Source organism: Sus scrofa, chromosome 8, assembly GCF_054392235.1.
Source record: "Sus scrofa isolate SSC_HxYL_T2T_F1_AM1 chromosome 8, Sscrofa_HxYL_maternal_Yorkshire_Landrace_v2.0, whole genome shotgun sequence".
Taxonomy (NCBI): Eukaryota; Metazoa; Chordata; class Mammalia; order Artiodactyla; family Suidae; genus Sus; species Sus scrofa.
The window spans coordinates 103,147,643-103,175,598 of NC_139390.1; the positions used below are offsets into that span (position 1 = coordinate 103,147,643).

The window sequence follows — 27,956 nt, forward strand, 5'->3', positions numbered from 1 at the left end:
CAGCTGTAGCCACTGGCCTACGCCAGAGCCACAGCAACACGGGATCCGAGCCATGTCTGTGATCTACACCACAGCTCACAGCAACGCCGGATCCTTAACCCACTGAGCAAGGTCAGGGATGGAACCCACAACTTCATGGTTCTTAGTCGGATTCGTTAACCACTGCGCCACGATGGGAACTCCCCACAATAGTGTCTTGAAGAACTAATTGTTTAAGGATGTGGAGCAATTCTCTTTTTCCTGAACTTAACTCTTCTGATTTTTTTATATGTATATTGACCAGTAATAGTCAATATACATATAAAAACAAACTACACTCATTACTGTAGACAAATTTATGAAATATATACAAAATATTAGGAAAAACATGCAAGACTGAATATAATTTCATGGCTAAAAGAACAAAGGAAAAGTCACAGTAATACTTGTTGTGTTAATAGTCATAGCACTGTTAAGGGCTGAGAAGGCTTAGGAGACTCAGTGAAGCACATCCCTCTTCCTACCAACTTGTGAACCAACTGAAAAATAGGAAAAAGAATAGACAGCTGAGAACTATCACTCTTACTGATAAAGCTGATGCTGGAGACAAAATGGTAGCAATGGACCTCCCAACACTAACCCCAAACCAGGCAGACTTACCACTGAGTTGCTAACTGACAGAGCAGGACAACAGAGACTCTCCCTTCCATTCACTTCAAAAATTCATCCTTCCAAATTTTGCAGCATAAAGGTACAGACCAAAAGTCATGATTCCTGATGGTAACCTGGTTCCCAAAGTAAGACTAGCCAAAGGGCTGAGCTTTCTCTAGATGGTTTCTCACTATCTAGTGTCTTACTCGATGGGGAAAGGGTAGGGCTGGCCTAAGAGGCCCTGAGTGTTAATAGAACCCCCAACAATTATACCACATTTCCCAACTAATTTTTGTTTTTCTTTTTATGGCCACACCTTCAGCATATGGAAGTTCCTGGGCTAGGGGCTGAATCAGAGCTGCAGCTACAGCCTATACCACAGCCAAAGCAACACAGAATTGGAGCCACATCTACAACCTATGCCACAGCTTGTGGCAGTGCTGGATCCTTAACCCACCAAGTGAGGCCAGGGGTCAAACCTTCATCCTCACAGACACTGTGCTGAGTTCTTAACCCACTGAGCCACAATGGGAACTCCCTCCCCACCTAATTTTATCCTCTTAACCTAGTAATCTTTAAACCAGAATTAGTTTGGGATTCTACAAGTACTTTACAAGGGGAATACAAACACAGATAATTTTAAGGAAATCATTCAATTTATTCAACTTTCATCTACTCTCCTAAAACTGAGCGGTCTAAAATATGACCGAGGTTGAGATGTCACACAATTCAACGTATCCAGTTCTCTCTCTCTCCGTCTCTCTCTCAGGCTCGCTTGCAGCATGCAGAAGTTCCCGGGCCAGGAATTGAACCCATGCCACAGCAGTGACAACACCAGATCCTTAACCTACTGAGCCACCAGGGAGTGTCCCTAATTTTCTTCATTATGTTTTTTTTTTAATGACTGCATCTGTGGTATATGGAAGTTCTCAGGCCAGGGACTGAATCCAAGCTGCAGCTGCAACCTATACTGCGGCTGCATCAATGCCAGATCCTTTAACCCACTGTTCCGGGTTGAAAATTAAAGCTGCGCCTCCGCAGCTACCCAAGATGCTGATGCTGAGTTCTTAACCTACTGCACCACAGCCAGAACTCCCCCAATTCACTTGTAAAATCATTCTATCATCACTTATAAAAGACAGGCAATCTCTCACGTATTCTAATCTCCCATGTGCAAAAAGCCTCTAAGTCACCATATAAGGGAACGATTCTAAATATTGACGTTAATATTTAATATAACCAAGGTATGATAAGCAGGAGGATTTCCTGGCTATCCTTAACTTAAATATATTTCCATTAAGAGAAAATCATGGCGGGGTTCCCATCGTGGCTTAGCAGTTAATCAACCTGACTAGCATCCATGAGGACGCAGGTATGATCCCTGGCCTCGCTCACTGGGTTAAGTATCTGGCATTGCCGTGAGCTGTGGTGTAGGCCGCAGACGCAGCTCAGATCCTGCGTTGCTGTGGCTGTGGTGTAGGCCAGCAGGTACAGCTCCATATGCTGCAGGTGCAGCCCTAAAAAGCAAAAAAAAAAAAAAAAAAAAAAAAAAAAAAGAAGAGAGAGAAAGCATGGTGCTAGAAATTGGGAATGTTGGTCTTTGTTGGGGTTTTTTGCATGTTTCAGATGATTGCAAGGAAAAAGAAGTTTAAAAAATTCAAAATTTTCTTCCAAAAGATCAATATTACATGTAAAAGGAAAATATATCAGAGATATGTTAATGTTCTTTAGTGGTTTTTGAACAATTATTCAGACTCATGGAAGAAAATACTTTCACTAATTTTCACATAAAGATTACTGAATACGGTCAATGTTCATTTTTTTACCCAAACAATTCTGTTCATTATCACTTGTTAATCATTTCTCACCTCATTATTCATGCTCATCTTTTATGTAATAAACTTAGATTTAGATACATAAACTTTTGTTGTAAATAAAGCATTGAACAACAATTAATTTATTCATCTGTTGTAAACCCTACACCTAATAGTCCTAAACATGTTTTCTTATTCTGTTACCTAGCAGAAAATTACATTCACAGGAGAGAGGAATCTCCCCACTGGAGAGAGGGATCTTCATCAATTTTATTAAGAAACATATTTTCAATAAAATTTTAGGAGTTCCCTTGTGGTGCAGTGGGTTAAGATTCTGACATTGTCACAGCTGCAGTGTGGGTTCAATCCCTGGCCAGGGAGCTTCAACAGGCTATGGGTGCGGCCAAAAAATAAAGTAAAATAAGATTTTAGTTCTCTCCAGTAATCATTTACAGAATTTATAATGTAGTTATGATCGATTATGTATTACTAATGATAATTATAATAATAACTCAATGCAAAAAAATTTTTGGCACCTAGAACATTTTGGTTATAGAATTTTTTTAATATACATAAATTTTTATTGCAAAAAAGAATGATACGGTAGGAGTTCCCTAGGGCCTAGTGGTTAAGGTATCAGCATTGTCACTGCTCTTGCACAGGTTCAATTCCTAGCCCAGGAACCTGTGTATGCCATGGGTGCAGACAAAAAAAGAAAAAAGGAATGATACGATAAGCAATAAAATACATCTCTCTCTCTCTCTCTCTCTCTCTCTATATATATATATATATATATATATATTTTTTTTTTTTTTTTTTTTTTTTTGCTTTTTGCTTTTTGCTTTTTAGGGCCACACCTGCGGCCCTAAAAAGTTCCCAGGCTCAGGGTCCGATCAGAGCTGCTGTTCTATGCCACAGCCACAGCAAGGAGGGATCCAAGCTGTGTCTGCAACCTATATCACAGCTCATGGCAATGCTGGATCCTTAACCAACTTAGCGAGGCCAGGGATCAAACCCACATCCTCATGGATACTAATTTGGGTTCACTGCCACTAAGCCACAATGGGAACTTCCATGAAATATATTTTTAAGATTTCCATGGGGAAGTAGAATAAAAGTACAAATTCAGAGAGCAAAAAAAATAATGTAAAATTTCTGTTAAAATAGATGTTGATGAGTACTCAATTTCTATGGGATTTAGTTTCATTAAAAGCATTTTTAAGTGACATAACCCTTTTTATTTTAAAATATTCATATTTTGGAGTTCCTGTCGTGGCTCAAGGTTAATGAATCCGACTAGGAACCGTGAGGTTGAGGGTTCAGTCCCTGGCCTCGCTCAGTGGGTTAAGGATCCAGCATTGCCGTGAGCTGTGAGGTAGGTCGCAGACTCAGCTCACCTCCCATGTTGCTATGGTTGTGGCATAGGCCGGTGGCTACAGCTCCAATTAGACCCCTGGCCTGGGAACCTCCATATGCCACAGGTGCGGCCCTAAAAGGACAAAAATAAATAAATAAATAAAATAAAATATTTAGGAGTTCCCATCGTGGCGCAGCGGAAACAAATCTGACTAGGAACCATAAAGTTTTGGATTTGATCCCTGGCCTTGTTCAGTGGGTTGAGGATCTGGTGTTGCAATGAGCTGTGGTGTAGGTTGCAGACTTGGCTTGGATCCTGGGTTGCTGTGGCTGTGGTGTAGGCCGGCAGCTGTAGCTCCGATTTGACCCCTAGCCTGGGAACCTCCATATGCCACAGGTACAGCCCTAAAAACTTAAAAAAAAAAAAAAAGCTGAAAAAAGATATTCATATTTACATTACACCAGAAATTACATCTTTTGAACTAATGAAAAAAATTTTTACATGTGAATCTAAAAATTATTTTGGGTTGTATGTCAGTAAAAATATATAAAGACCACTTACCACTGAGATCAATTTGGGATGTGGTTAGCCTCTTAGGTAAGAAGTCACTTTTTTTGTGGAATCTTGTGGGGCTACCAGTAAAGTCAGGTGTTGTCCCCCAAATGCCCTGAATGGGTCAGAACATACATCAGTTAAATTGGCTCCCATGCTATTCTGTACCCAAAACTAATTCACAACCTTTTTTATTACTACCTCAAATTATGTGCCATTACCTTGTTTAAACATTATCAAGAGTTCTAAAAAATCAAATAATAACAAAAATATTCTAAAAATTAAGAGCCAAAAAAGTCCTCAATTTGCTTATGACCCCTTCCCAACATGAATTTTCCAGCAAGAAATGAAAAGCTCAGAAATTACATTACCTTGTACTGAATTACAACCCAAAGTAATCAGTACCAACTTTATACTAAAATTTTAAATTATTAACATTCAACATTGAACTCTCTCGTGCTTGTAAATTAAAGTTCAAACAACAGGCTTAATTACTCTCTGGCACTGAACGTGGCTCCCAAACCTGAACCTTCTCTTCCTGCAGATTTAGATATATAACAGGGCCTATCCTGCTAAGCTTACTCCCTTGGCCTGGGCAGAACCCCCTTGGCCCGGGCAGACCCCTAAGAAACTTGTGGTATGAAGCAGCAAAGCAGAAAGCACACTTTCTGTGGGCGGCCTGGCTCCCATGAGAAAGGAAAGAGGAAGAAGGTGAGCTTCACAGTGCCAAACTTACACATCAGGAAACTTGCTAGAAGCGCTGGAACAAAGTATTGAGTGTTATGTTAGTGGCACCCCCTCCATGCTTCAGGAAACATCTGATGTGGAAAGAAGTGTTTTCCCCTAAAATAGAGAAACAGAACAGAATTACAAGAAACAATCTCTCTTATTTAAGAAATATTATTGCACTCAAATTTCTAAGCTGTGTTTGCTGGGAAATTCATATTTTAGGGTTTTGTTTTTTGGGTTTTTTTTGTGTTTTGGGGGGGGGTTTTTTGTTTTGTTTTGTTTTTTGCTTTGCAGTGCTGCACGTGTGGCACATGGAACTTCCCAGGCTGTGGGTCAAATCGGAACTGCAGCTATTGACCTATGCCATAGCTACGGCAACACAGGATCCAAGCCACGTCTGTGGCCTCAAGGCAATGCTGGATCCTTAACTCACTGAGCAAGGCTAGGGATCAAACCCACATCCTCATGAATACTAGTCAGGTTCGTTATCCCTGAGACACAACAGGAATCCTTACCTTAGGTTTTTACGACCATAGTGCCCTACTTCCCATACCAATATTTTTTTTGTTATAGTTTTACAATGTTGTGCCAATTTCTGCTGCACAGCAAAATGACCCACTCATAAATATATGCATTCTTTTTCTTATCCATACCAATTTTTGTAGTAGGAGAGATTAGGCTTTATATGCTACCAAATAACCCCAAATATCTCAGTGACTTAGAACAGGAGAAATGGATTTCTTGCTCATACAAGAATGTGTGTTAACTGAAGGCTCTTTTTCACTTTGTCCTAACTCTAGGATCCTGGCTGATAGAAGCTGCCACCGTATGAAACACTGTTGGGTGGTAGATAAAGAAGGCCACAAATTGTCACTCTTCTCCCCAATCCCCATCAAGAGGTGGAATTTATTTCTCCTCTCCTTGAAACTGAGCTGGCCCTGTGAATGCTTGAACCAGTAAAGTGTGTTATTCCCAGGCTTAAGGCCTACAAGCTTTTGCACTTTTGAGAATCCTGAGCCATCTTGTAGGAAGTCAGGCTACTCTTCAGAAGAAGCAATGCAAAGTGAGGCCCTGGGATAACACTGGAAAGGGGAGCAAGACTTGGCCATTCTAGCATCCTAGTTGAACTTCCAAATTACTCCCCTGCCTGGAGTCATATGAAAGCCCCCAAGCCATATTAGACAACTTGCCTAGGAGCCCACGCAACCCACAAAACCATTACCGATAATAAAATGGTTACCATTTTAGGTCACTAAAATTTGGGATGGTTTGTAATGCAGTAATAGAAAACTGAAACATTCTGTCAGTGTGCCAAAAGGGAAGAGCATGAGAAACTGCACAGGTTCTAAAGCTTTTGCTTGGAAGTGACACAGATTACTTCAATCACATTTCAATGGTTATGCTGAGCTCAAAGAAATAGGGAAATGCAAGTCCACTGTGTGTATGGGAAAAGAAATGGAAACATTTGTTGGCTATACGAAATCTCCCAGAGAGATCAGGCCTAGAGAGGTACATTTTCCATGGAGTTGACAAGTCAATCAGTGAGTAGATGAAATGTCAAGGAACAAAAAGTAACAAGAAGAAAGAAAAACAGAGATGACAACAGATGCTTGTAGATGACCTCTGAGTAAGGCTGGGATGGATAGAAGGAGGAAAGGAGGGTGAAAAGGAGTCAGAAAGGAACATCTACAGAGGCAAAAGGATAAACCTTAGTATCCAAAGGACAGTTTCAAGAACAGAATAGTCAAAACAAAAGCAAAGAAGGACAGAATAGTCAAGAAAAACATAAAAGGTCAAAACTGGTGGTATAGCAAGGAATGCATATGGGAGTTCCCGCTGTAGCTCATCAGGTTACAAACCCAACTAGTATCCATGAGGATGCAAGTTTTATCCCTGGCCTCGATCAATGGGTTAAGGGTCCAGCACTGCCACAAGCCATGGCATACGTCACAGATGTGTCTTGGATCCCAAGTTGCTGTGGCTGTGGCGTAAGCCGGCAGCTGAAGTTCTGATTCAACCCCCAGCCAGGGAACTTCCATATGCCTCAGGGGTGGCTCTACAAAGGAAAAAAAAAAAAGAAAGGAATGCACAGAAGTTCAAAGAAGAAAGAGATCAGTGTGGCCTGATAGAGTCACAAGCCTGGTACAGAGGTAGAATTAGAGAAGGAATTTGGAAAGTAACAATCTGGATGGTTGGAAAGGAGAGAGATGAGCACTCTAAGTGACGAAATAGTAGTCTTGGGGGGGAATGAACTTGGCCACTAGAAAGAATAAGATTATGTATTGTAAAGGAAAACATATCATTCTAATAGAGGGCATATGTTTAGACAGGAGTAACAGAAAAGCGGATTAGGTTTGCTGTGGAAGGGGGAGTCAGGGAAGCCATTTGTAGATTCACGAAGGCCTCTGAGTTCCAACTGAGTTTCTGAGATAGCTGAGCACCCCTGTAGATAAGCCAGTGGTTCTCAACCAGTATCATCTAAGGGAGTATGTGTTGGGTGGAGGGGAAGAGGGATGGCTTTTTGTTGTCACAATGCCTGGGGTTGCTACTGATATATTAGTAGGAAGAAATCAGCGATGCTAAATTACAGCAGTGCATACCACAGTCCTGCATAAAAACTGCCCAAGGCCAGATAAATGCTAAATAGTCATGGCAGTCCCATGCTCCTTGTCAGTTACTGCTTTAGGGGCTAGCAAGTGACCCGGATTTGGTAAATAAAATACAAGGAGTGGCCTGCTATGAAACTTCCGGGGTGGCTTCTTCCTATCTATTGATGTTGTCTCAACCATATGACACTTGGGACAGCTGTGTTCTCCTTAAAACCAACCTCTTTCCAATCTCGTTGTTTCCATTATTGGCATCTCCATCCCCCATTTTCTTTTACCAGGTCCTAAAGCAATTCTGACTTCTCTTAACCTTAGGATGACCACTCATTAAAATGCATCTTGAGACAATCTTATTTAACTCCTATTCTCTCAATGGAATTAATAATGCCCCTTTCACTTCCAAAAAAGTATTTCAGATTGGAGGATAGACTAAACATGGTCACTTATTTACTACTAACTAAACCTTGTTCTCTTGGCTAAAGAAAATACCTCTAAACTAGGGGTCACTAAACTATGGCCTGTAGGTTGTTTTTGTACATCTGTAAATGAAAAACTTTTTTTTTTTTTTTTGACTTTTTGCCTTTTCTAGGGCCGCACCCACGGCACATGGAGGTTCCCAGGCTAGGGGTTGAATCGGAGCTATAGCTGCCAACCTACGCCAGAGCCACAGCAACGCGGGATCCAAGCCACGTCTACAACCTACACCACAGCTCACAGCAACGCCGGATCCTTAACCCACTGAGCAAGGTCAGGGATGGAACCCACAACTTCATGGTTCTTAGTCGGATTCGTTAACCGCTGAGCCATGAAGGGAACTGGAGTTCCCTTCATGGCTCAGCGGTTAATGAACTCAACTGGGCTCCATGAGGATGCGGGTTTGATTCCTGGCCTCGCCCAGTGGGCCAGTGGGTTAAGGATCTGGTGTTGCCATGAGCTGTGGTGTAGGTGGCAGACGTGGCTCAGACCCCTAGTTGCTGTGGCTGTGGCATAGACCAGCTGCAGCTCCAATTCTACCCCTAACCTGGGAACCTCCATATGGCCACAGGTGTGGCCCTAAAACAACAACAACAACAAAAAGTTTTACATTTTTAAATGATTGGAAAAAAGTCAAAAGAATGCTATTTCATGATATCTAAAAATATATTGAAGTTTCAGTGTTCATAAAGTTTTATTGGGTACAGTCATGCTCACTCCTTTAAATACTGTCAATAGAGGCTTTCTCACTACAAGGCAGAGTTCAGTAATTATGACAAATATGCCTAAAATATTAATATCTGGCCCTTTAAAAAAAGAAAAGCCTGCAGACCCTTGCTCTCATGGCACAATTAGTTCTGTGAGCCCTCACTTCTTGCACAAATACGGAAGCCTACTAACTGGTTTCCCATTCTTTTCCCCACTCCAATCTTTCATACTAATCCCAGTAGATAATCTCTCTAGAGCTCTCATCTTGTCACTTGCCCCTTCAATATCTTCAGTGGCTTCTCCAAAACCGGCAATATAAAGCCCAAGTCTACCCCTTGATACAAAAGACTAAAATTTCAGTTTTCCAGACTTTGCCCCTCTTCAGTACTTAAAGCCAAAGTGGACCACTTAGTTTCCCTAATATGCATACCATACTCCCCCACGTCTCTCCTCCATCTCATCAATTCCTCAAGATTAAACGGAAACCGTTACTCCCCTGATACAACCTTCATTCACCACAAGAGTAGTTTACAGCAGCTTGGCGGGGCGGGGCATAGACTGAGACGCAAGAAAAACAGACTCAGGCCTAAGGGAGTATGTGAAATGAAGAGAGCGCGCGTGAGGTGAAAGATCCAGAATGAGGCTTCACAGGTGACACTTATGCCGGAATTTTAAGGACGTGAGGCTAAAACTCTACAACGCCCAGGTAGATGAAAAGAAACTGTAAATAAAACTAAACTAATGAATTGAAGGGCCACCTTATCCCATCTACTTCCCTACCGCCCCAGAAATTACGACTTAAGGAATAACGACACCTTTAGACTGAAACCTGAAAGAAAACTGGACAAGAGTAGCCTTGGCCAAAACCACTGGGGAGTGGCTACTCGTTGTCGCAGACAGCACGTAGATTCCTTTTGCCAAACAATTCCAATGCGGGTTCTATGTACACTCTCTGCGCCAGGAGACTCCAGCTCATCGCCAAAACTTCTGGCGGTAGCTTTGCCTGAGCGCCCACGCTCATAGCTTCCGGACGGGCGCGACGGCGTCCAAGGGGAGAGACACCCCTCACCGATTTGCGAAAGCAGTTAATACTATGCCGCGGCCTCGCACTAGCCACTCATGCCCTCAGAAAGGAATCCGGGACCGCCCCGCCTCAGCAGCAGCCTCGGCGCACGTGAAGCTCACGGGCGGAGCAACAAGAGACAGGCAACTGCTCGCGGACGCCAACCCAGGCCTGGGAAGGGAAGAGACTTCTAGGCGCACGCGCACAGCGAGGGGACTGGGCGGAGCGTGCCTTCCGAAGGGGTTGCATTGGAAAGGAGAGCGCGTGGCGCCCCGGAATCCGCGCACGCGCAGTAATTTTGCCCCGCCTATGCGCGCGCGCGTCCCGCGCAGCATCTTTTCAGGACCGCCCCTTCTACTTCAACTAGAAGAGATGACGGGCAAAAGCAGGGAAGTGTGGGGCGAGGTAGGCGGGGCGCCGCACGCGAGCGCGGCCTGCAAAAGAAGGGAGGTGGAGGGAGGGATCCTAGACAACGTTACCCCGTCAACACCCAATCGGGAGCCCATCTGGCCCCGCCCCCTACCCTCACGTTATTGGCTGAGAAGCCCCCATATGGGCGGGGCCCCCGTGAGGTTGGGGCGGGCAGGGGGCGGGGAGGAGGAGGAAGGCGCTGGCGGGCAGTGATGGCGGCGGGTGATGGGGACGTGAAGCTAGGCACCCTAGGGAGTGGCAGCGAGAGCAGCAGCGACGGCAGCAGCGAGAGCCCAGGCGGCGCGGGAGAGGCAGCAGAAGGGGGCGGTTGGGCGACAGCGGCGTTGGCGCTTCTGACGGGGGGCGGGGAGATGTTGCTGAACGTGGCGCTGGTGGCGCTAGTGCTGCTGGGGGCCTACCGGCTGTGGGTGCGCTGGGGGCGGCGGGGTCTGGGCGCCGGAGCCGGGGCAGGCGAGGAGAGCCCAGCCGCTTCTCTGCCTCGTATGAAGAAGCGGGACTTCAGCTTGGAGCAGCTGCGCCAGTATGACGGGTCCCGCACGCCGCGCATCCTACTCGCGGTCAATGGGAAAGTCTTCGACGTGACCAAAGGCAGCAAGTTCTACGGCCCGGGTGAGGAGTTGGAAGGGGAGGGTGAGGACCCCCTGCAGATCAAGCGCGACCCCCCTCTGATGGGAGGGCCCGTGGGCACCGGGTTAGTTTGGCAGCCTTCTCGACATCTGGACCCCCGCGCCTTGTCTGCCGCACCTGAGACAGCCCGTCCCCAACCCACCCCAGCCGCGGGCACCTCCAGCGTTTCTCCCCCGAAGTCGGGGTCCCAGTGTTGTTCCAGGAACCAGCTCTCAGTTCTTATCTTTCTCTCTTCCCAACTCTTCTCGCAGCTTTTTCTTGTGCTGAGTTTTAAAAAATCCTTTTAGTTGTCGTCAGTCACCTTGGCCCTCAGACTGTAGCTCCTGGGATGGTAGTGGGCAGGAGAGAAGGAAAATTTCTAAAGTAGGGACCTAAAGTTTTTGGCCCTGTAATTCACAGCTTTCTTTTCTTTACTCTTTTTTTGCCACTGATGTCCCTTTTCTCTCTACTAGTCCTCATAGGGCCACGTTTAGGTACACGTAGCTCCAAGTCCCAACCCTCTATGAAGTCCGGGTGCATAAGCAACACTTCGACCTTAAAAAAAAATAGTTTTAGTATGGAGACGCTTTCCAAGATTAACAATGAATGTGAGATGAAGCATACCAGAATGCAGATCCTAGTAAATACTGGCAAGGGTATTCGCCCTGAGTTTTGGGGGTGGAGCTCATATACCTAGCAGGCATGCCTGTCCGGTTGTCCGGTTTCTTTCTCTTTTTCTTTTTTTTTTTTTTTTTTTTTTTTTTTTTGGTAGTAGGAAGGCAGGTATTCAAATACACGTTGATTATGACTTATTGTATTTTCACTGAGGAAAAAAAAAGAGCTATAAATTCATACCCCCCCACCCCCACCCCGCACCAGTTTTGCAAGCCAAAAGTTTTTGGAACTTTGCGTTTAGAGAGCTGTGTATATTTAGGTTGCTGGTTTAGAAACCCTTCTTTTGCAATGTAGTTATAACATACATTTCCAGATAACACTAATAAACTTCAGACTCATGGAACTTGTTGGCATACCATAAAATTGAGCAACATTGTACATGCTGGTTTTGTAGTTATTCTAAATTTTTAAAAAGTGGCTACAATAAAAATAATAAAATTAGAGACTTAAAGTGACCTGTTATTCAAAAGAATACATCCAAGCCAGGGTAAGTCTAAAAACAAGTTGATTTCCTCTTAATCTGTTAGTATGTGTGATTTATTGACAATTGCAAATTAGTATATACTTCTGATTTCTGTGCTTAGTGGCAGGAAGATACTTTAGAAGTGCTTCGGTGTGTTGTTTGTTATTTGGAATAGAAATAAGAAAGTGGAGATTCTTAGTTGCTTGTATTTTGTGTGCATATCTATGTTCAATGCAAGTCATAGATAAACTACTTGCTTCTGGTTAAGTAAAATGAAAACCAGAAGTCTTCCAACTCATATCAGCTGAAATAGTTAATTTTTTTGTGTGTTTACTTAAAAGAGCTTGTGGGATAATACAATACGGCCAAAGTACATTATTTAAACGGACAGACCAAATTAAATATTTTATTTGATATATTTTTTAAGTCAAGGATTCGCACAGAATGTGTGTTCTGTGGTTAGAAATTGTGTACAGGTTTAAATTTTTAATATAGCATTTACCCAACCAAAAATATCTGCCTCTGTAGTCCCTATCTAAAATGACAATGAAGCAACCAAAATATTAGTGCAAAGAAGCATACTAGTCTTCACACATTATGCCTTGCCACTATCTGAAAAAAAAAAAAGTTAAGAGAAACAGTCATAGACACAGTTTGGCAGTATCCAGTGGCAAAAGTTCTGCAACAGACATTTTAAAATTAAGATAAGAGTAGTAGTTATTATGTAGATAGCCTTTGTGTGGCTTGAGCTAGTGACGGAGTTCCTCAGATACAAGAGAAGTCAATTTTAGGCTAACTTCCACCGATTTCCAGTCCTGATGAAGAGGCTGAGTGATAATCAATTATTTCATTATAAGTATTTGATTAACAACCTAATAAAGATATTTGGAATATTTCATTATTGAAAGGAATCTTAAAGGTAGCCAGAACATCTTATTGGGCTTGGAATATGTTGATATTTCACATTAAGAGAAGATATAACACTTGCCATAAATCTTCAAGGTATATTTCTGGTTATGAAAACAAACATAAGTTCAGTTTTGGTTTTAATTTTTTTATTTTCATCTTCAAATCAACTAAGAAATTTTGTAGCAGGATAATTCAGAAGCAGTAATCCTTATCTGAGACTTTTAGTAGCTTGAATGAATTAAGGCAGCCAGAAAACCTAGTTTCTATGCCTAGCCAATATCTACTCCCGTTTCTCAATAATAGATTTGAAAGTTTGTTTTGTGAGGCTTTTTCTCTGTTGAAAGTATTTTTCTTTTTAGTCATAATTTTTAAAGTTTAGGTTCTTAAAAAATTAAATATTGGCAGTTTCATTTAATGGAGTAAACATATATTGGCAAACAGTTGGCATTAACTACATTTGTCGATATTAAATTTAGCACAGTTCAGGCACTTGCCCAGAGTTTGAGGAAAGTGATCATGTTGGAAACAATGAATGTGGGAGGGGAAAGAAAACCAGATTTGTTAAGCAGCTACTACCTCAAATCCATTAATTTGTCATCTCCACAATGCTTTTAGTTCAGTAAGTTTAGTGAATATTCCTATCCTTCAGATGGAGAGCCCGAGTGTTAGCAATTTGGGGTAAATTGATTTGGGTCACACAGACATGGCATTCAAACACAGATATATATGACCACAAAGCCTATCTACTCTATTTCAGGTAAACTGCATTCTGGAATAAATTTACAGAGAATCTCCCTGCTTTATTTTTTTATACCTTCTCCTGGTTCCCATAAGGATTTAAAGCCTCAAAGAAAAATACTTTCAATGCTTTATTGTGCTGCTTAATATAGTAGATATGGTTGGAGTTCCTGTTGTGGCTCAGTGGGTTAAGAATCCACCTAGTATCCTTGAGGATGTGGGTCTCATCCCTGATCTTGCTAGTGAATTAAGGATCGGCATTGCTTCAAGCTGCCATGTAGGTTGCAGATGCTGCTCAGATCCCACATTGCTGTGGCTGGGGTAAAGGCCTGCAGCTCCAATTCTACGCCTAGCCTAGGACCTTCCATATTCTGCAGGTGTGGCCCTATTAAAAAATAATAATAATAATAATATATATTATTAGATAGGGTAGCCACAAGCCACATGTGGCTTTTTTAATTTAAATTAATTAAAATTACATATAATTGGAATTTGAGTTTCTCAGTCAATATTAGCCACATTTCAAGTGCTTAGTAGTCACATGGCTACCATACTAGACAGCGCTCTTGATAGAGTATTTTCACCTTCCAGTAGAGTTCTGTTCAATAGCGTTAATTCTAGAATGAGGACAGGGTAGAAGGAGGAAGAAACTCCACTTTGAGCTTATTATCTCAATTTTCAAACAGCCCTAGCAGATAAATATTGTTCCCATTTTACAAATGTGGAAACAAACTCGGAGACGTTTTGCCCCAAATCAAAGTTCTATGGCAAAACTAGAACTCAAACTCAGTCCAACTGGCTTCGCAAGCTGTGTCTTTCACTGTATCACAACATAATTTCACTTTCTAGTTTCATAATAGATGAAGAAGACTCCAACAGATAGTATAATTTTTTAAAAATCTGAGGTAGGAGTTCCCACTGTGGTGCAGTGGGTTAAGGATCTTGTGTTGCCAAAGCTGTGGTATAGGTCACAGCTTTGACTTGGGTTCAGTCCCTGGCCCAGGAATTTCCATATGCAGTGGTGCAGCCAAAAAAATTTTTTCTAAATAAATAAAATTTGTAGGTAGTATTACTGCAATGGAACTCTACCAAAACAGTGGGTTTTTTTAATTATTTAGAATTGCAAGAAATTACACTATACAATTGACCTTTCTAATGGTTATCTTCATTTCTGATATTTAGTTATATAGCTTCCCCTTTATTCCATGTACAGTATTCTTTGACATATTCCAAAGCTGTGTTTTCTCCAACGTACTATTTAAATTCCACTGGAAAGAAAAAGTACTGCTTGAGATAACTAATATTTAGGAGATGGAGGAAATGAGCATATATACCTTTCTTGCGTTTCCTCCTGTTTTAACTTTATGTTTAATATGTTAACTTTTATTTATAGTTTGTAGAATTACAGCTGAAGCAAGAGTTGCAACATATAAACAAACCTATTCTTTCATGAATGTCCTATTGACACTACCTAGCTCTCATCCTAGCTTCTTGCTTTGAAGCCAGCTGGGTCTGTAGGGCTAATGCCATACACATTCATTCCCTGCCAGTCAAGACAAAGGGATCAGCTAAATTGTATGATGAATTTTGATACTCTGTTCAAATTTATTAGTTATTTCTAGGTACCTACTTGGTTGGCTCCTCTGAGTTCAACATCATTCCATTGTTTTTAATCTGAGGGAATTATATTTGTATTAAATACTACCACAAAGTATAAAAGGAAGGCTTAATATATGAGATCAGAAGATGGTACTGAAGTTGGAGGAAAAGAGTAGATTTAGTAACATCTGAAGTTGGCCATTCTGGTTGTTTTAATAGTTCAGTAAGGTGACCTAGACCACTCCTTCCCTATGTACCTGTGACAGACATCAATAAATAACTGCTGTGCTCTTAGAGCCTGCATCCTGTCTCAGGATCTTTAAAACAGGATTTCATCTCCTGTTTTCATCTCAAGCAATTTCTTCTTGGAATTTAAAAGTGGAGATGAAATCCTGTTTTAAGAAGGAATTGCAGAGTTCCCGTCGTGGCTCAGCAGTTAATGAACCCGACTAGTATCCATGAGCACAAGGGTTGGATCCCTGATCTCACTCAGTAGATTAAGGATCATCCCCTGCCATGAGCTGTGGTGTAGGTCACAGAAACAGCTCAGATCCCGCCTTGCTGTGGCTATGGCATAGGCATGCAGCTACAGCTCCAATTCGACCCCTAGCCTGGGAACCTCCTTATGCCACGGGTGCAGCCTTAAAAAGTCAAAAAAAAAAAAAAAGAAGAAGAAGGAATTGCTTGAATTTCATTGTATTGTGTTGCCTAGATAAGATGTTTTGAGAAATGAGAGTTCTCGATGTCTTCAAAACATTTGCTTCCCTACCCTCATAGAATTTATGGGGAAAATCATCTGTTGAGAATGATGATCAGCAAGTATTCAATAAATGATTATACTCTGTAATTAAATATGAAGTGAAAGGGACTTGTCACTGGATCCTTAACCTGCTGAGCCACCAGGGGACTCTATCCATCCTTTTACTTTCAACCAATCTATTTTTTTTTCTTATAAATAACATATACTTGGGTTTTTTTTTTTCATTAAATTTAATATCAGTACTGTTTTTTAACAACTCAATCAGTTCATATGTTTTGTCACTATAAGTGTTAGATTTATTTCTACCATCTTATTTAGTAGTTTTTTTATACTTTTCTTTGCCTTTTCTCCCACCTTTTTTTCCTTCTCAGATTGGTCCTGCCAGTTCTTTTCAGACTGATCTGGCTGTATTCTGTTTCTATTGGTGATTTCATTAATAAAAAACTACCATGTATGAAAATGTCCACTGGAGTTGTGTAGTACACAGCCATAAATTATGGCTCTGGTTAAAAAACTTTAATCCTTCCCCCATCCCATTTTCTGTTTATTAGACTTGTAACTTTTTTGTAACAGTATTTAAGTTTACCAGCGTAGTTACCATTTTCTTTATTCACTTCATTGCTTACATCTGTCTCATTTCTTTGTTCAGGATTCCTTTTTTCCCTCATTTATTTATTTATTTATTGCTTTTTAAGGCTACACCCCTGGCATATGAAAGCTCCCAGGCTAGGGGTTGAATCGGAGCTATAGCTGCTGGCCTGCGCCATAGCCACAGCAACACAGGATCCACTGAACGACGTTGGGAACTTGATTTTCATTTTAGTTAGGTATATCTAGATATAAGATTGTTTTTACCTCAAATCTTTTTTTTATTTTTAAATTTTTATTTAATAATGTTCTTTTGATTTGTGCCAGACTAAAATCTGAGAATGTTCATTTATTTTAGAAAATTTGAACCCATTATCTCTTCAGTTATTGCCTCCCCCATTCTCATTTTTTCTTCTGAATCTTAGTAGATACACATTAGCTTTCCATTCCATCCTTCATGTCTCTTAGTCTTTATGATCCATCTCTTAATTTCTTAATGATTTTAAGAAAACATACTGTATCTCTTTAACCTGCTTCTGTTACCTTATTCTTAGGATGCCATTTCTCATATTTGTTCTGTGTGCTCACTTCTCCATGGTGGTTTGTTTCTTCATACAGTTAAACTCATCTTCAGCAATTGCTGTCTTTTTGTTTCTTGAATATTTTCTGTGATATGCCATGAGCCCTGGATTGTGGAAGTATGGGGTATGTCCCAAAATACAGCCTCACAGAAGTTTAAAAAGGGGAAAAAAAAAAAAAGTTTTATTTGGTAATACATGGCCAGAATAGAAAAATTGTAAAGGCTATATAGTGAAAAATATTCTCCTTCCTATAACAAGCCACCATGTTCCCTCCCTGGAAGTGAGGAACCAGTCTCAGTATTGAATGTTGTTCCAGAGCAAATCTCTGCAAGTGCAAACATGTGGATATGAACTCCCCACCCCCACTCCAGGCACTAATTGTAGCATACTCTTCAAATCTATAATATTTTAATATACTGAGAGCCTATCATATCAGTATAAAGTGAGCCATTTCATTCTTTTCGATTGTATGACTATATCATACCAGTCAATTTTAACAAACATTTAGGTTGTTTTCCAGACTTCATATTATATGATACTGCTCTAAATATGCTTGTACATAACATTTTAAGCATGTGAGTAAAATCATAATTATCTATAAAATAAATTCCTAAAAGTAAAATTACTGAGTCTTAGGGTATCGACATTTTTTATTTGGATACTCATTTCTCAAATTGCCCTCCAGAGAAGACCAATTTGTATTCACATGAAAATGCCTATTTCTTACCCTCTTGCCAGAAATGTGATATTAAATTTGTTGGTCTTTGTCGATCTGAGAAGTTAAAATAGTATTTCAATATTAGTTCAATTTACACTTCTCTTTTTCTTGGTGAGGTTGGACATCTTCAAATTTTTGAGTTGCTTAGGTTTCCTTTCCTACACATTATGTTAATATATTTTTTGCCACCGTTTTTCAGTCATGACTATTTTATAGCTGCTAAGTTTTATATCATACTTAAAGCCTTTTTGCACTTAAAGATTATTTGTAAAAATCTGTGGTCTCGATACTTTTATGGTTTTGGTTTGTTACTTTGGGAATTTATTTCGTTTTAAGGCCAAATAAGGATCCAACTTTTGTTTTTTTTTTTACAGAGGGCTGTTCAATTATCCCAACACCATTTATAGAATAATTTATTTTTCCCAGCCTTTGCTGTATTACCATTACTGTTTGCTAAGTTCCAACAGATTTTTTAAATTTTTTTTATTTTTTATTTTTATGGCTGTACCCACAGCATATGGAAGTTCCTGACCAGGATTGAATTCGAATCTCAGCTGCAGCAACACTGGATCCTTTAACCCACTACATCACGGTGGGGACTCCTCCAACAGATATTTAAATCCATGCAATTTTTTCACCTTAGAATTCTCTTTCTCTGTATGCCTTGTAAACTCAGGCCCCACTCCATGAATGGAACAGGCCTGGAGTTTTAATTTTTCAAATCCCCTCCTCCTACCCCAGCTGTGAGCCCTGGGGCCAGCCAGGCCATCAGCTCAACCCACAGTATTACTGAGAGCATCCTTCCCAATTTAAATTTTAGAAGCAAGGTTGAGTTTTCAGTTCCTCTTAGAATTATGGTAGTCAAGAGATTATCTAGTTTGACCTCCAATTTTAGGCATGTAAAATTTGCTCAATGTTGAATGTAGGGTGGGGCCTCAAATGCAAGTTGATTTCTTTAAGAGGTATTCTCAGAGTTCCTCTGTGGCTCAGCGGGTTCTGGCATCATTGGTATTATGGCTTGTGTTGCTGCTGTGGTGCAGGTTCAGTCCCTGGCCCAGGAACTTGTGCATGCTGTGGGCATGGCCAAAAAAAAAAAAAAAAAAAAAAGAAGTATACTCCAGTTTTACCATGCTACATTCTAACTCCTAGGACTTCCTAGAACTAAGTATAAAAAAATATGTATTAGTTGGATTTCATTTAGTCACTTGTACATATTGTCTCCTGGGCCCATTATAATTTTATTTGGAATAAATTACTCAATACCAAGAATTACTAGTTTTTGTTTTTTTTTTAAACTTGCTTTATGGAGTTGCTGTTGTGGCGCAGCAGAAATGAATCTGACTAGAAACCATTGGGTGGCCAGTTCGATCCCTGGCCTTGCTCAGCAGGTTAAGGATCCAGCGTTGCTGTGAGCTGTGGTGTAGATCTCAGATGTGGCTCAGATCTGGCATTGCTGCAGCTGTGGTGTAGGCCAGCAGCTATAGCTCCGCTGTGGGCACAACCCTAAAAAGACCAAAAAAAAAAAAAAAAAAACTTGCTCTAACGATCACAGAAGATAACTGTCAAAACATGCCAGAAAACTGGGCTGATTATAAACAATAAATTACAAAAAAAATTAATAATGAACTTAATTAAAAGTTTGTGTCTTAGAGCTGTGGTTTTTGTACCACGGGAAAAACTATTCATTCTGGAATTTTCTCCTCTTCATAACCACTAATACAGACACATAATCACCTTAATAGTCACAGAATTATCTGTTACATATTTAGATGTTGTATTTACTGCCTCCTGGAATTTTCTGCTCATTAAATTATTTTTTAGGAGTTTCTGTTATGGTTCAATGGGTTAAGCACCCAACATAGTGTCCATGAGGATGTGGCCTTGCTCAGGAGGTTAAGGATATGGCATTGAAGCAAGCTGCAGCTTGGATCTGATGTGGTTGTGTCATAAGCCAGCAGCTCCTGTTCAGCCCTTAGCCCTGGAACTTCCATATATTGCAGGTGCATCCCTAAAAAGATTTTTTTTAAAGCTAGATTTTTTTTTTCTGGCTGCACTTCAGCATGTGGGAATTCTAAGGCCAGAGATTGAACCTGCACCCCAGCAGTGACCTGAGCCATAGCAGTGACAATTCCAGATCCTTTAACCATCACGTCATTAGGGGATTCTTATTTATTGATTTTTGAACTTTAAAAATTTGTACCATACGTTGTGTTAGCTCTTAAAACTATTAACAAAGTCTGAATTCTAACTATTAAAATGTCATTTTTAGTATGTTTAACAATGTCATGGAAGTAAGATTTATCTTTAAAATGATGGCCTAGAATATTTTTTTGTAAGTTCATTTCTGTTTTGACTGAATTGTGCTCACTTGAAATTATAAATCTAGTTTTGCATTAGCATTATATTTTAGTCTTTGATAAAGCAAGAGTATAATTCTCTTAGTTATTACTGAAATGTTAATGTCTAAATAAGCCTTAATAGTCAAAACAGTAAAAGTAGTTTGTATAAGCTAGCCTTTATTTTTATTTTTACTAAATTATACCACACCTAAAGACCTAATTTAAAATTTGCTTTCCTTGGGTAGCTCTCTGTTACTGTAGTATTATGGATACCCAAGTGTAGTTATCAATATGGGAATCAGTAATATTTGAATCTGTTATGTAAGGGGAGTTGTGGAAAGAAGAGATATTACTGACTGACTTCTCAGATAGGGTTCTGATTGTGTTACGGATGCAGAGAAATATACTTTAATTGGACCTCAAATCCCCCTTTGAGCATCTCATCCTTGTCCAACTGTAGTTCTTAATCTTGATTTAGGTTCTTTATGGTCTTAGAGGAAAAGTAAAGAAAATTGTTTTCAAAAAGACCTTTTCGGAAGCTAAATGCTTCCTGAGGGAAATCTGAAACACATGGAGAGAATAGCTTAATATAGTTAGAGGGTGGGGGAATATGTTAATCACTGAATCATTCTTTTCTATTCAAGAGTTAACAAAACATCATCTGTCTAGAATTAGACTTGGACTATTGACTGCTGACTCAAGTTCACTCTTACTAAGTTAGCCAAACCAAGAAAATAACATGTTTTATGAAGTTTTGTTTTCCTAAGGGAAGTTGGCAGAGAATTTTACTAGAGAATGCATTGCTATATGATAGAATACTCAAAGTTGGAGGGTATTCTGACTCCTTTTTTTATAATGATCATGTTTTCTTCTCTCCTCTTTACCATTTGGATGTGCTTTATAGTTGATACTGGGAAGGTATCCTGAAGTCGATTGACTTTTGCAGGCCAGGGAGGTAAATATTTATAACACAATGAAGCTGTTGATTTCTATAGTTTTTTTGTTAATGTTCTTCCATTTTCATTTAACAGGTATTCTGAAATAGCCATTCTCCTGAAATTTTGTGATTAATGAAATGCTGCAGTTTTCAGGGTTGTCAGTCCATCTTTCAGTTTGTGAGGTCTCTGGATGTTTTCTCAAGATGTGCTCTGTTTGAGGTAGTTAAAAAGTGGAAATCTTCCCAGTTTTTTCAGTGATTTTAGACAAGTCATTGTATGCTTCTGCTTCTGTTCATCTGCCAAGTAGACAGGGCAAAAACGGTCCGTTTCACTTTGCAATATTGTGAGAGAAGAAAGTGAGATTATTAGGAAATTCTTTAAAAAGTTGAAATTCTCATTTTATATTTATAGGTTTTTATAGCCCTGATCAGTTTTATTTTTCCTTTTGTGTGTTTGACTCATCACTGTTTTGTAAGCACTCATACAGTCAGCACTGAGACCTTATAATGGGATTTTTCTTCATTGTTGTTTCTCAAGAAAAAATATCACTCAAGTCCTGTGTGTGTGTGTGTGTGTGTTTCCTCCATCTCCTGAAAACAGCGATTGCCACAAAGCAGAGTTATACCAAAAATAAATAAATAAATAAAACCACACCTGCTTTAACATGGGCTGCTTTTCTTTTCCCTGGGGACTCATCTTGCTTAGTTTTATTTATTTATTTATTTATTTATTTGTCTTTTTGAGGGCTGCACCTGCAGCATTTGGAGGTTCCCAGGAAGATCCGGGCCAAGTCTGCGATCTACACCATAGCTCACAGCAACGCCATATCCTTAACCCACTGAGCAAGGGCAGGGATCAAACCCGCAAATCTCATGGTTCCTAGTTGGATTCATTTCCTCTGCGCCATGACGGGAACTCCTAATTTTTCTATTGTAGTTGATTTACAATGTTTCTTACTTAGTGTTAAAAGTTAATGTTTCTCTAAAATAAACACTCTAAAGAACTTCAGATTTTGCTCTTTAAATAGAAACAATATTGAATTTCTTTCCTTAAATGCTTAATCATACCCTTTTGAATGTTATTTGAGATAAAGGGCAAAGTTTGGCCAGTTGTAAATAGTGTCCCATTTTCTTATATAGAAGACAAATTTAAAAGTATAAATGGTAGCCTAAGTTTACATTAATAGAATGATTAAACAAATTATAGCTATATCTATTCAGTAGGAAAATATATGACCATTAAGTGATAATTGTGATAGTCACCTAATATTAAGTAGCAGTATGAAAAATAATGGGAAAGCAGGATAAAAAGTACTTTACTGGAAGTATTACCTTTATATTCATGTTAATATATTAATACCTAATAATGCTACTTTTTAAATTTATTGCTAATGCCACTTTTGGTTCCATGCAATAAACTTTTCAGAGAATGAGCTTTTTGTATCCAATGAACTTTAGGGTGCAGTACTTTCCGTAATTCAAATTAATGTTTATAAATTTTTAAGTAAATTTCTGAATTCTGTTCTTTATAGATACTTTTCTGACACATAACAATTTCCTGAATGTTTTCAAATATGAATATGGGTATAATCATTATTTTGCTCATTTAAATATCAATTAATTTCCTTTTTTTTTTACTTGTGTACTTCTCATTAGAAAACTTTATTTTGTTAACTAGAGAATAGTCTCTTACTGGCCACTCTGTTGCTCATAAGAGTTAAGCCAGTAATTTAGTTTTTAAGTTATTTTCTCTAGGAGTTCCCATTGTGGCTCAGCGGAAACATCTGACTAGTATGCATGAGGATGCAGGTTTGATCCCTGGCCTCACTCAGCGTTGCTGTGAGCTGTAGTGTAGGTCACAAAAGCGGCTGTGATTTCTCGTTGCTATGGCTGTGGTATAGGCCAGCGGCTACATTTCCGATTCAAGCCCCAGCCTAAGAACCTTCATATGCCTCAGGTGCAGCCCTAAAAAGACAAAAAAAAATTATTTTCTATAAATTACTTTTGACAGAGTTCCTTTGTGGTGCAGTGAGTTAAGGATCTTGCATTGTCATTCAGCAGCTTGGGTTGCTGCTGTGGCATGGGTTTGATCCATGGCCTGGAAACTTCAATATACCGTGCATGTAGCCAAAACAATTGAATTAATAAGTTACTTTTGTCATGTATGGATAACTTTGAGACTCAAGGAAGAACTACTTGTAAAATTATGTATTTTGAAGTATTTTTTTTGGCATGTAATTTTTTTTTTTTTAATGTTATCTTTTTTGGGCCACACCCTCAGCATGTGGAGGTTCCCAGGCTGGGGCTCAGATTGGAGCTGTAGCTGACAGTCTATGCCATAGCTACAGTAGCATGGGACCCTTAACTGTTAGCATGTAATTCTTAAAACAGCATTTTAAACAGAGAAATCTATGTGGTCTGCTCTGCAGCCTACAATAAAGGAAGAATTAAGTCTTAAAAGGTTTGTACTATAAAATCTTTTTTTTTTTTTTTTTTTTTTGCTTTTTAGGGCCATACCTGCCACATATGGAGGTTCCCAGGCTAGGCGTTGAATTGGAGCTACAGTTGCCAGCCTGTGCCACAGCCACAGCAACGCGAGATCGGAGTTGCGTCTGCAACGTACACCACATATAGCTCACAGCAAAGCTGGATCCTCAGTGCACTGATCCGGGCCAGGGATCAAACCCGCAACCTCATGGTTCCTAGGTGGATTCATTTCCCCTGCACCATGATGGGAACTCGTGTATTATAAAGTCATTTTTTAAAGAGCCAGACTTAACCAGTTACGTGAAATAAAATTTTCCTCTCCATTCCACAGAAATGTTACCACTGTTAAGTGCTTGGTTTGTATTCCTGGTGTTTTTTTCTTTGTGCTTATTGATAGCTATGTACTATTTCATTAAAGTAATATGTAACCAATTTTTTTTTCTTTTTTTTTTTTGCTTTGTAGGACTGCACCTGCAGCATATGGAAGTTCCCAGGCTAGGAGTCAAATCCTATCTACAGCTACTGGCCTACTGCACAGCCCCAGCAATGCCAGATCCGAGCCATGTCTGTGACCTACACCACAGCTCATTGCAGCACTGGATCCTTAACCCACTGAGAAGGCCACGGATTGAACCCGCATCCTTATGGATACTTGTGGGGGTAGTAATGACTGAACCACAATGGGAACTCCAACAGTTTTCATTTCAATGAAAAGTTTTTGGTCAAAAGGCAGGCTTCCAAGAAATTTCTTCTCATTATCCCATCTAGTGTCTGTGAATGTTTTGAAATTAAGGCTGTTTAGAAATACAAGTCATGAGGCTTCTTTGATTTGACTTTTCCCTTTGAGACACTCCAAAATATTGTTAGGTAATCTAAATAATTCCTTTTTTTCTCCAGCGGGTCCATATGGAATATTTGCTGGTAGGGATGCCTCCAGAGGACTGGCGACATTTTGCCTAGATAAAGATGCACTTAAAGATGAATATGATGATCTCTCAGATTTGAATGCCGTACAAATGGAGAGTGTTCGAGAATGGGAAATGCAATTTAAAGGTACCTTCATTTTGTTGGGTTCTTTGCAAATATTAAATTTATGGCCAAAAAAAATGTACACTATTTCATTAGTCTTTAAGAGACTAAGAATACCATTTTCATTGCTGTCATTATTTGATGATAAACATAGCTATCAATATTATTGTGATTATTATTTATAAAATCCATATTTAAAAATTGACTTGTTATAAACTATAAAATTTTGACATCTTTACTCTTAGAAGGCTTGTTCATTAAGGTATAATTTTTTTAACATAAGCTTATATTTAAAACTGAATTGATTACTGATACTGATACCGTAATTTTGGTGTGTTCCAAAATGATTTTGTTGATCTTAGCCTCAAACCATAAAGGAAAGGTGTCATTCTCCTTTATACTCTTGTGGCACTCTGGACAGCGGTTTATGTGACCTGTGGATCCATTGGAATAGTTCTTGCTTTTTGGCACATATACTGGATCTGCTGTATGAAGCAGTTCTCCTATCTTATCCTCTTGGTTTGTCAGTTAATTCACTTAACCTGGGTACAAATTCTTGACCAAGAAATGACTAAACATGTTATCACATTGGACATAATGATGTTCTCAAACACCTGCTCACATAAAACAAGCTACGTAACAGAAACCTAAGAAGAGATTTAACAGCAGAAAGAAAAATAATGACTAGGGGCCACACACCAAGACCTCAGAGTACACAGGATAATAAGTTAACAAATGAATTTTCATCTTCTCATTTGGTTTGTTTTCTTTGGGACCACTAGCATGTGTCACATTTTCTTCCCAAGAATATTTCCAGGTTAAATCTACTCTCCATGTGATTTTTCCACATCATGTACTCTTCTCTCCACTTCTTCACCATTTCCATCACCATTTTTTTTTTTTTTTTAAACAGCTACACCTGGGGCTTATGTAAGTTCCTGGGCTAGGGAGTCCAGTCAGAGCGGCAGCTGGGGCCATAACCATGCTAACACCGGATTTCATCCAAGCCACATTATGCCACAGCTTGGCAAGGCCGGATCCTTAACCCACTGAGCAAGGCCAGGGATCGAACCCACATTCTCACAGAGACATCAGATCCTTAACCCACTGAGCCACAACAGGAACTCCACTATTTCCTTTTTGTGGTCTTCTCTAGTCCAAACTAGGGTTCTGTACAAAATCCAATATGTTTATAGATTTTAAATAAAGAATTATTCTGAGACTCACAGTGCATATTGGAGTTAAACCATTTTCAAAGTACATGTCCTCAGACATATTCCAAGAGCCTGGCATGGGTGACTCCAAGATGGGTCCTAGGTATGCATATTTTTTAAAAAGATCTCCAAGTGATTCTGATGCAGTGTTCTTGATTAAGAACTGGTTGTATGGGAGTTTCTCTTGTGGCTTAGTGGGCTGAGCACCCTACTAGTATCCATGAGGGACACAAGTTCAATCTGTTGCTTTACTCAGTGGGTTAAAGATCTGGTGTTGGCGCAAGCTGCAGTGTAGTTCACCAACGCAGCTCAGATCTGACATTGCTGTGGTGTAGGCCGGCAGCTGCAGCTCCAATTCATCCCCTAGCCTGGGAACTTCCATATGCCACAGGTACAGCTCTAAAAAGAAGGGGGTGGGGGTTGGTACTGGTTGTATGGAGCAATCTCCTGCAGAGCACAATTCCCAAGCTTTATAAGTTCTCTGATCCTGTTTTCTTTTGTTCAAGCCTTACTTGAGTACAAAGACTGGACCAGGTAAGCAAAAGGAAAAACTTAGCTTGTTCTATATGACTCTAAAAGAAGCAAACACCTTCCCTGCTATATAATGGAATAGTGAAACAAATCTGATCACTACTGATTTTCTTTTGATGTATCTTTCAGAAAAATATGATTATGTAGGCAGACTCCTAAAACCAGGGGAAGAACCGTCAGAATATACAGATGAAGAAGATACCAAGGATCACAATAAACAGGATTGAACTTTGTAAACAACCAAAGTCAGGGGCCTTCAGAACTGCAATTCTTAACTCCCTTTCACAGAATGTCCAGCGTCTTTGGGTTTGGTTCACCTGCTGCAAAAAACATTCAACAGATTGTTTGTACAAGCTAAATGAGTCTCACTATGAAGATTTGAATACTAGACATTATTTATGCTGCCAAATTCTTTTGTTGCAGTTGTTTGTAATGTCTGGTGGGGCTTCTTCATCCTGAAAAGGAGACAGGGATCTTTTAAAGAGCAAGAAAGTCACAATATTACTTTTTCCTTTTTTTTCTTTCTTTTTTTTTTTTCCTTAAATCAAAGACAACCTGATATGTATTTGCTACCTAACTGTACAAATTTCCTCAAAAAACAACAAGTGATTCCTGTTTCATGTGCTGTGTTTTTAACAGTGAGGGAGAGAGGAGACCTGGGGAGGAGAGGTGAGGGTGCACATTAATTTGAGTAGTTAAGGCTACCAAAACATTAAAATATGAATTCCCAAACTTTTCTTTTGGGGTTTTGTCAGGGAAAAGAAAAAACTTTATTTCTAAGAAATCTTTGGAAATTAGAAGAAGTGGATTTAAGTCAAAGCTAATTTCCAAAAAGTAAGTCGTTTGAAACTAGTTTTCATCCCTTTCCTTCCCCTAGATCAAATCAATATTAATTGTGCCTTATTTCACTTACATAGACTTGAATTATTTTTAGGGAAAAGCCCTTATGTGAATTCAGAAGTCACTACAAGCAGCATTGAGACTGAAGTTGGAATATTCTGTTGACTGCAAAACCTTGATATCATTCTGTGTGTATAGAATGTAAAAGGAATACTCAGTGTTACTGCCGTATATGTTAATATACACAAACTTAATTAGCATTGTTAATGGCCAAATGGATTCTCCCATGCTTCTCTCTTTTCAAAAAAAAAAAAAAAAAAATTGAGAAACAAATCAACAACTCTGTCCCCCAACAGCTGCCTAATTTAAGGAGTCTGACTCTCACATCTCACTGGTGTGGGTGCATGGGGCTGTAGTGTGGATGTCGTATGGGTGTGTCAGAGAGTGTGTGAGAGTGCCTTGGAAGGGACTCTGCAGATACTGTAAATACCCATACCATTTTAATAAAGCATGTACCGTAAACCAAAATAAGCTTGAGTTGGACTTTATATACAAACTGTAAGCCAGTGCATTATAA

At 39.6% G+C, this 27,956-nt stretch overlaps 2 protein-coding genes and 1 long non-coding RNA gene across 8 annotated transcripts in view; 2 read left to right on the forward strand and 1 right to left on the reverse strand.

Moving 5' to 3' along the window:
* LOC102166663 (uncharacterized) overlaps window positions 1-11,586 on the reverse strand; it is a 52,935-nt gene extending 41,349 nt beyond the window's left edge. For 2 of the 6 annotated variants that reach the window (XR_002346424.2, XR_014813067.1), the window contains exons 1-3: window positions 11,150-11,286; window positions 5,090-5,196; window positions 4,363-4,468 (exon numbers count right to left, since the gene is read on the reverse strand). This is a non-coding gene — a long non-coding RNA (uncharacterized LOC102166663). Of the gene's footprint in view, window positions 1-4,362; window positions 4,469-5,089; window positions 5,197-9,685; window positions 10,271-11,134 lie in introns of those variants that run through there. The other 4 variants (XR_014813064.1, XR_014813065.1, XR_014813066.1 and 1 more) reach the window with 3 other exon arrangements.
* The window catches only part of MFSD8 (major facilitator superfamily domain containing 8), a 449,919-nt gene that overhangs the window by 161,464 nt on the left and 260,499 nt on the right, over window positions 1-27,956 (forward strand). The window lies entirely within an intron of this gene.
* Window positions 10,532-27,907, forward strand: PGRMC2 (progesterone receptor membrane component 2). The gene is given in 3 exon segments (NM_001097521.2): window positions 10,532-10,974; window positions 24,663-24,818; window positions 26,669-27,907. Coding segments are annotated over 3 exon segments (672 nt in total). The 5' UTR covers window positions 10,532-10,556; the 3' UTR covers window positions 26,767-27,907.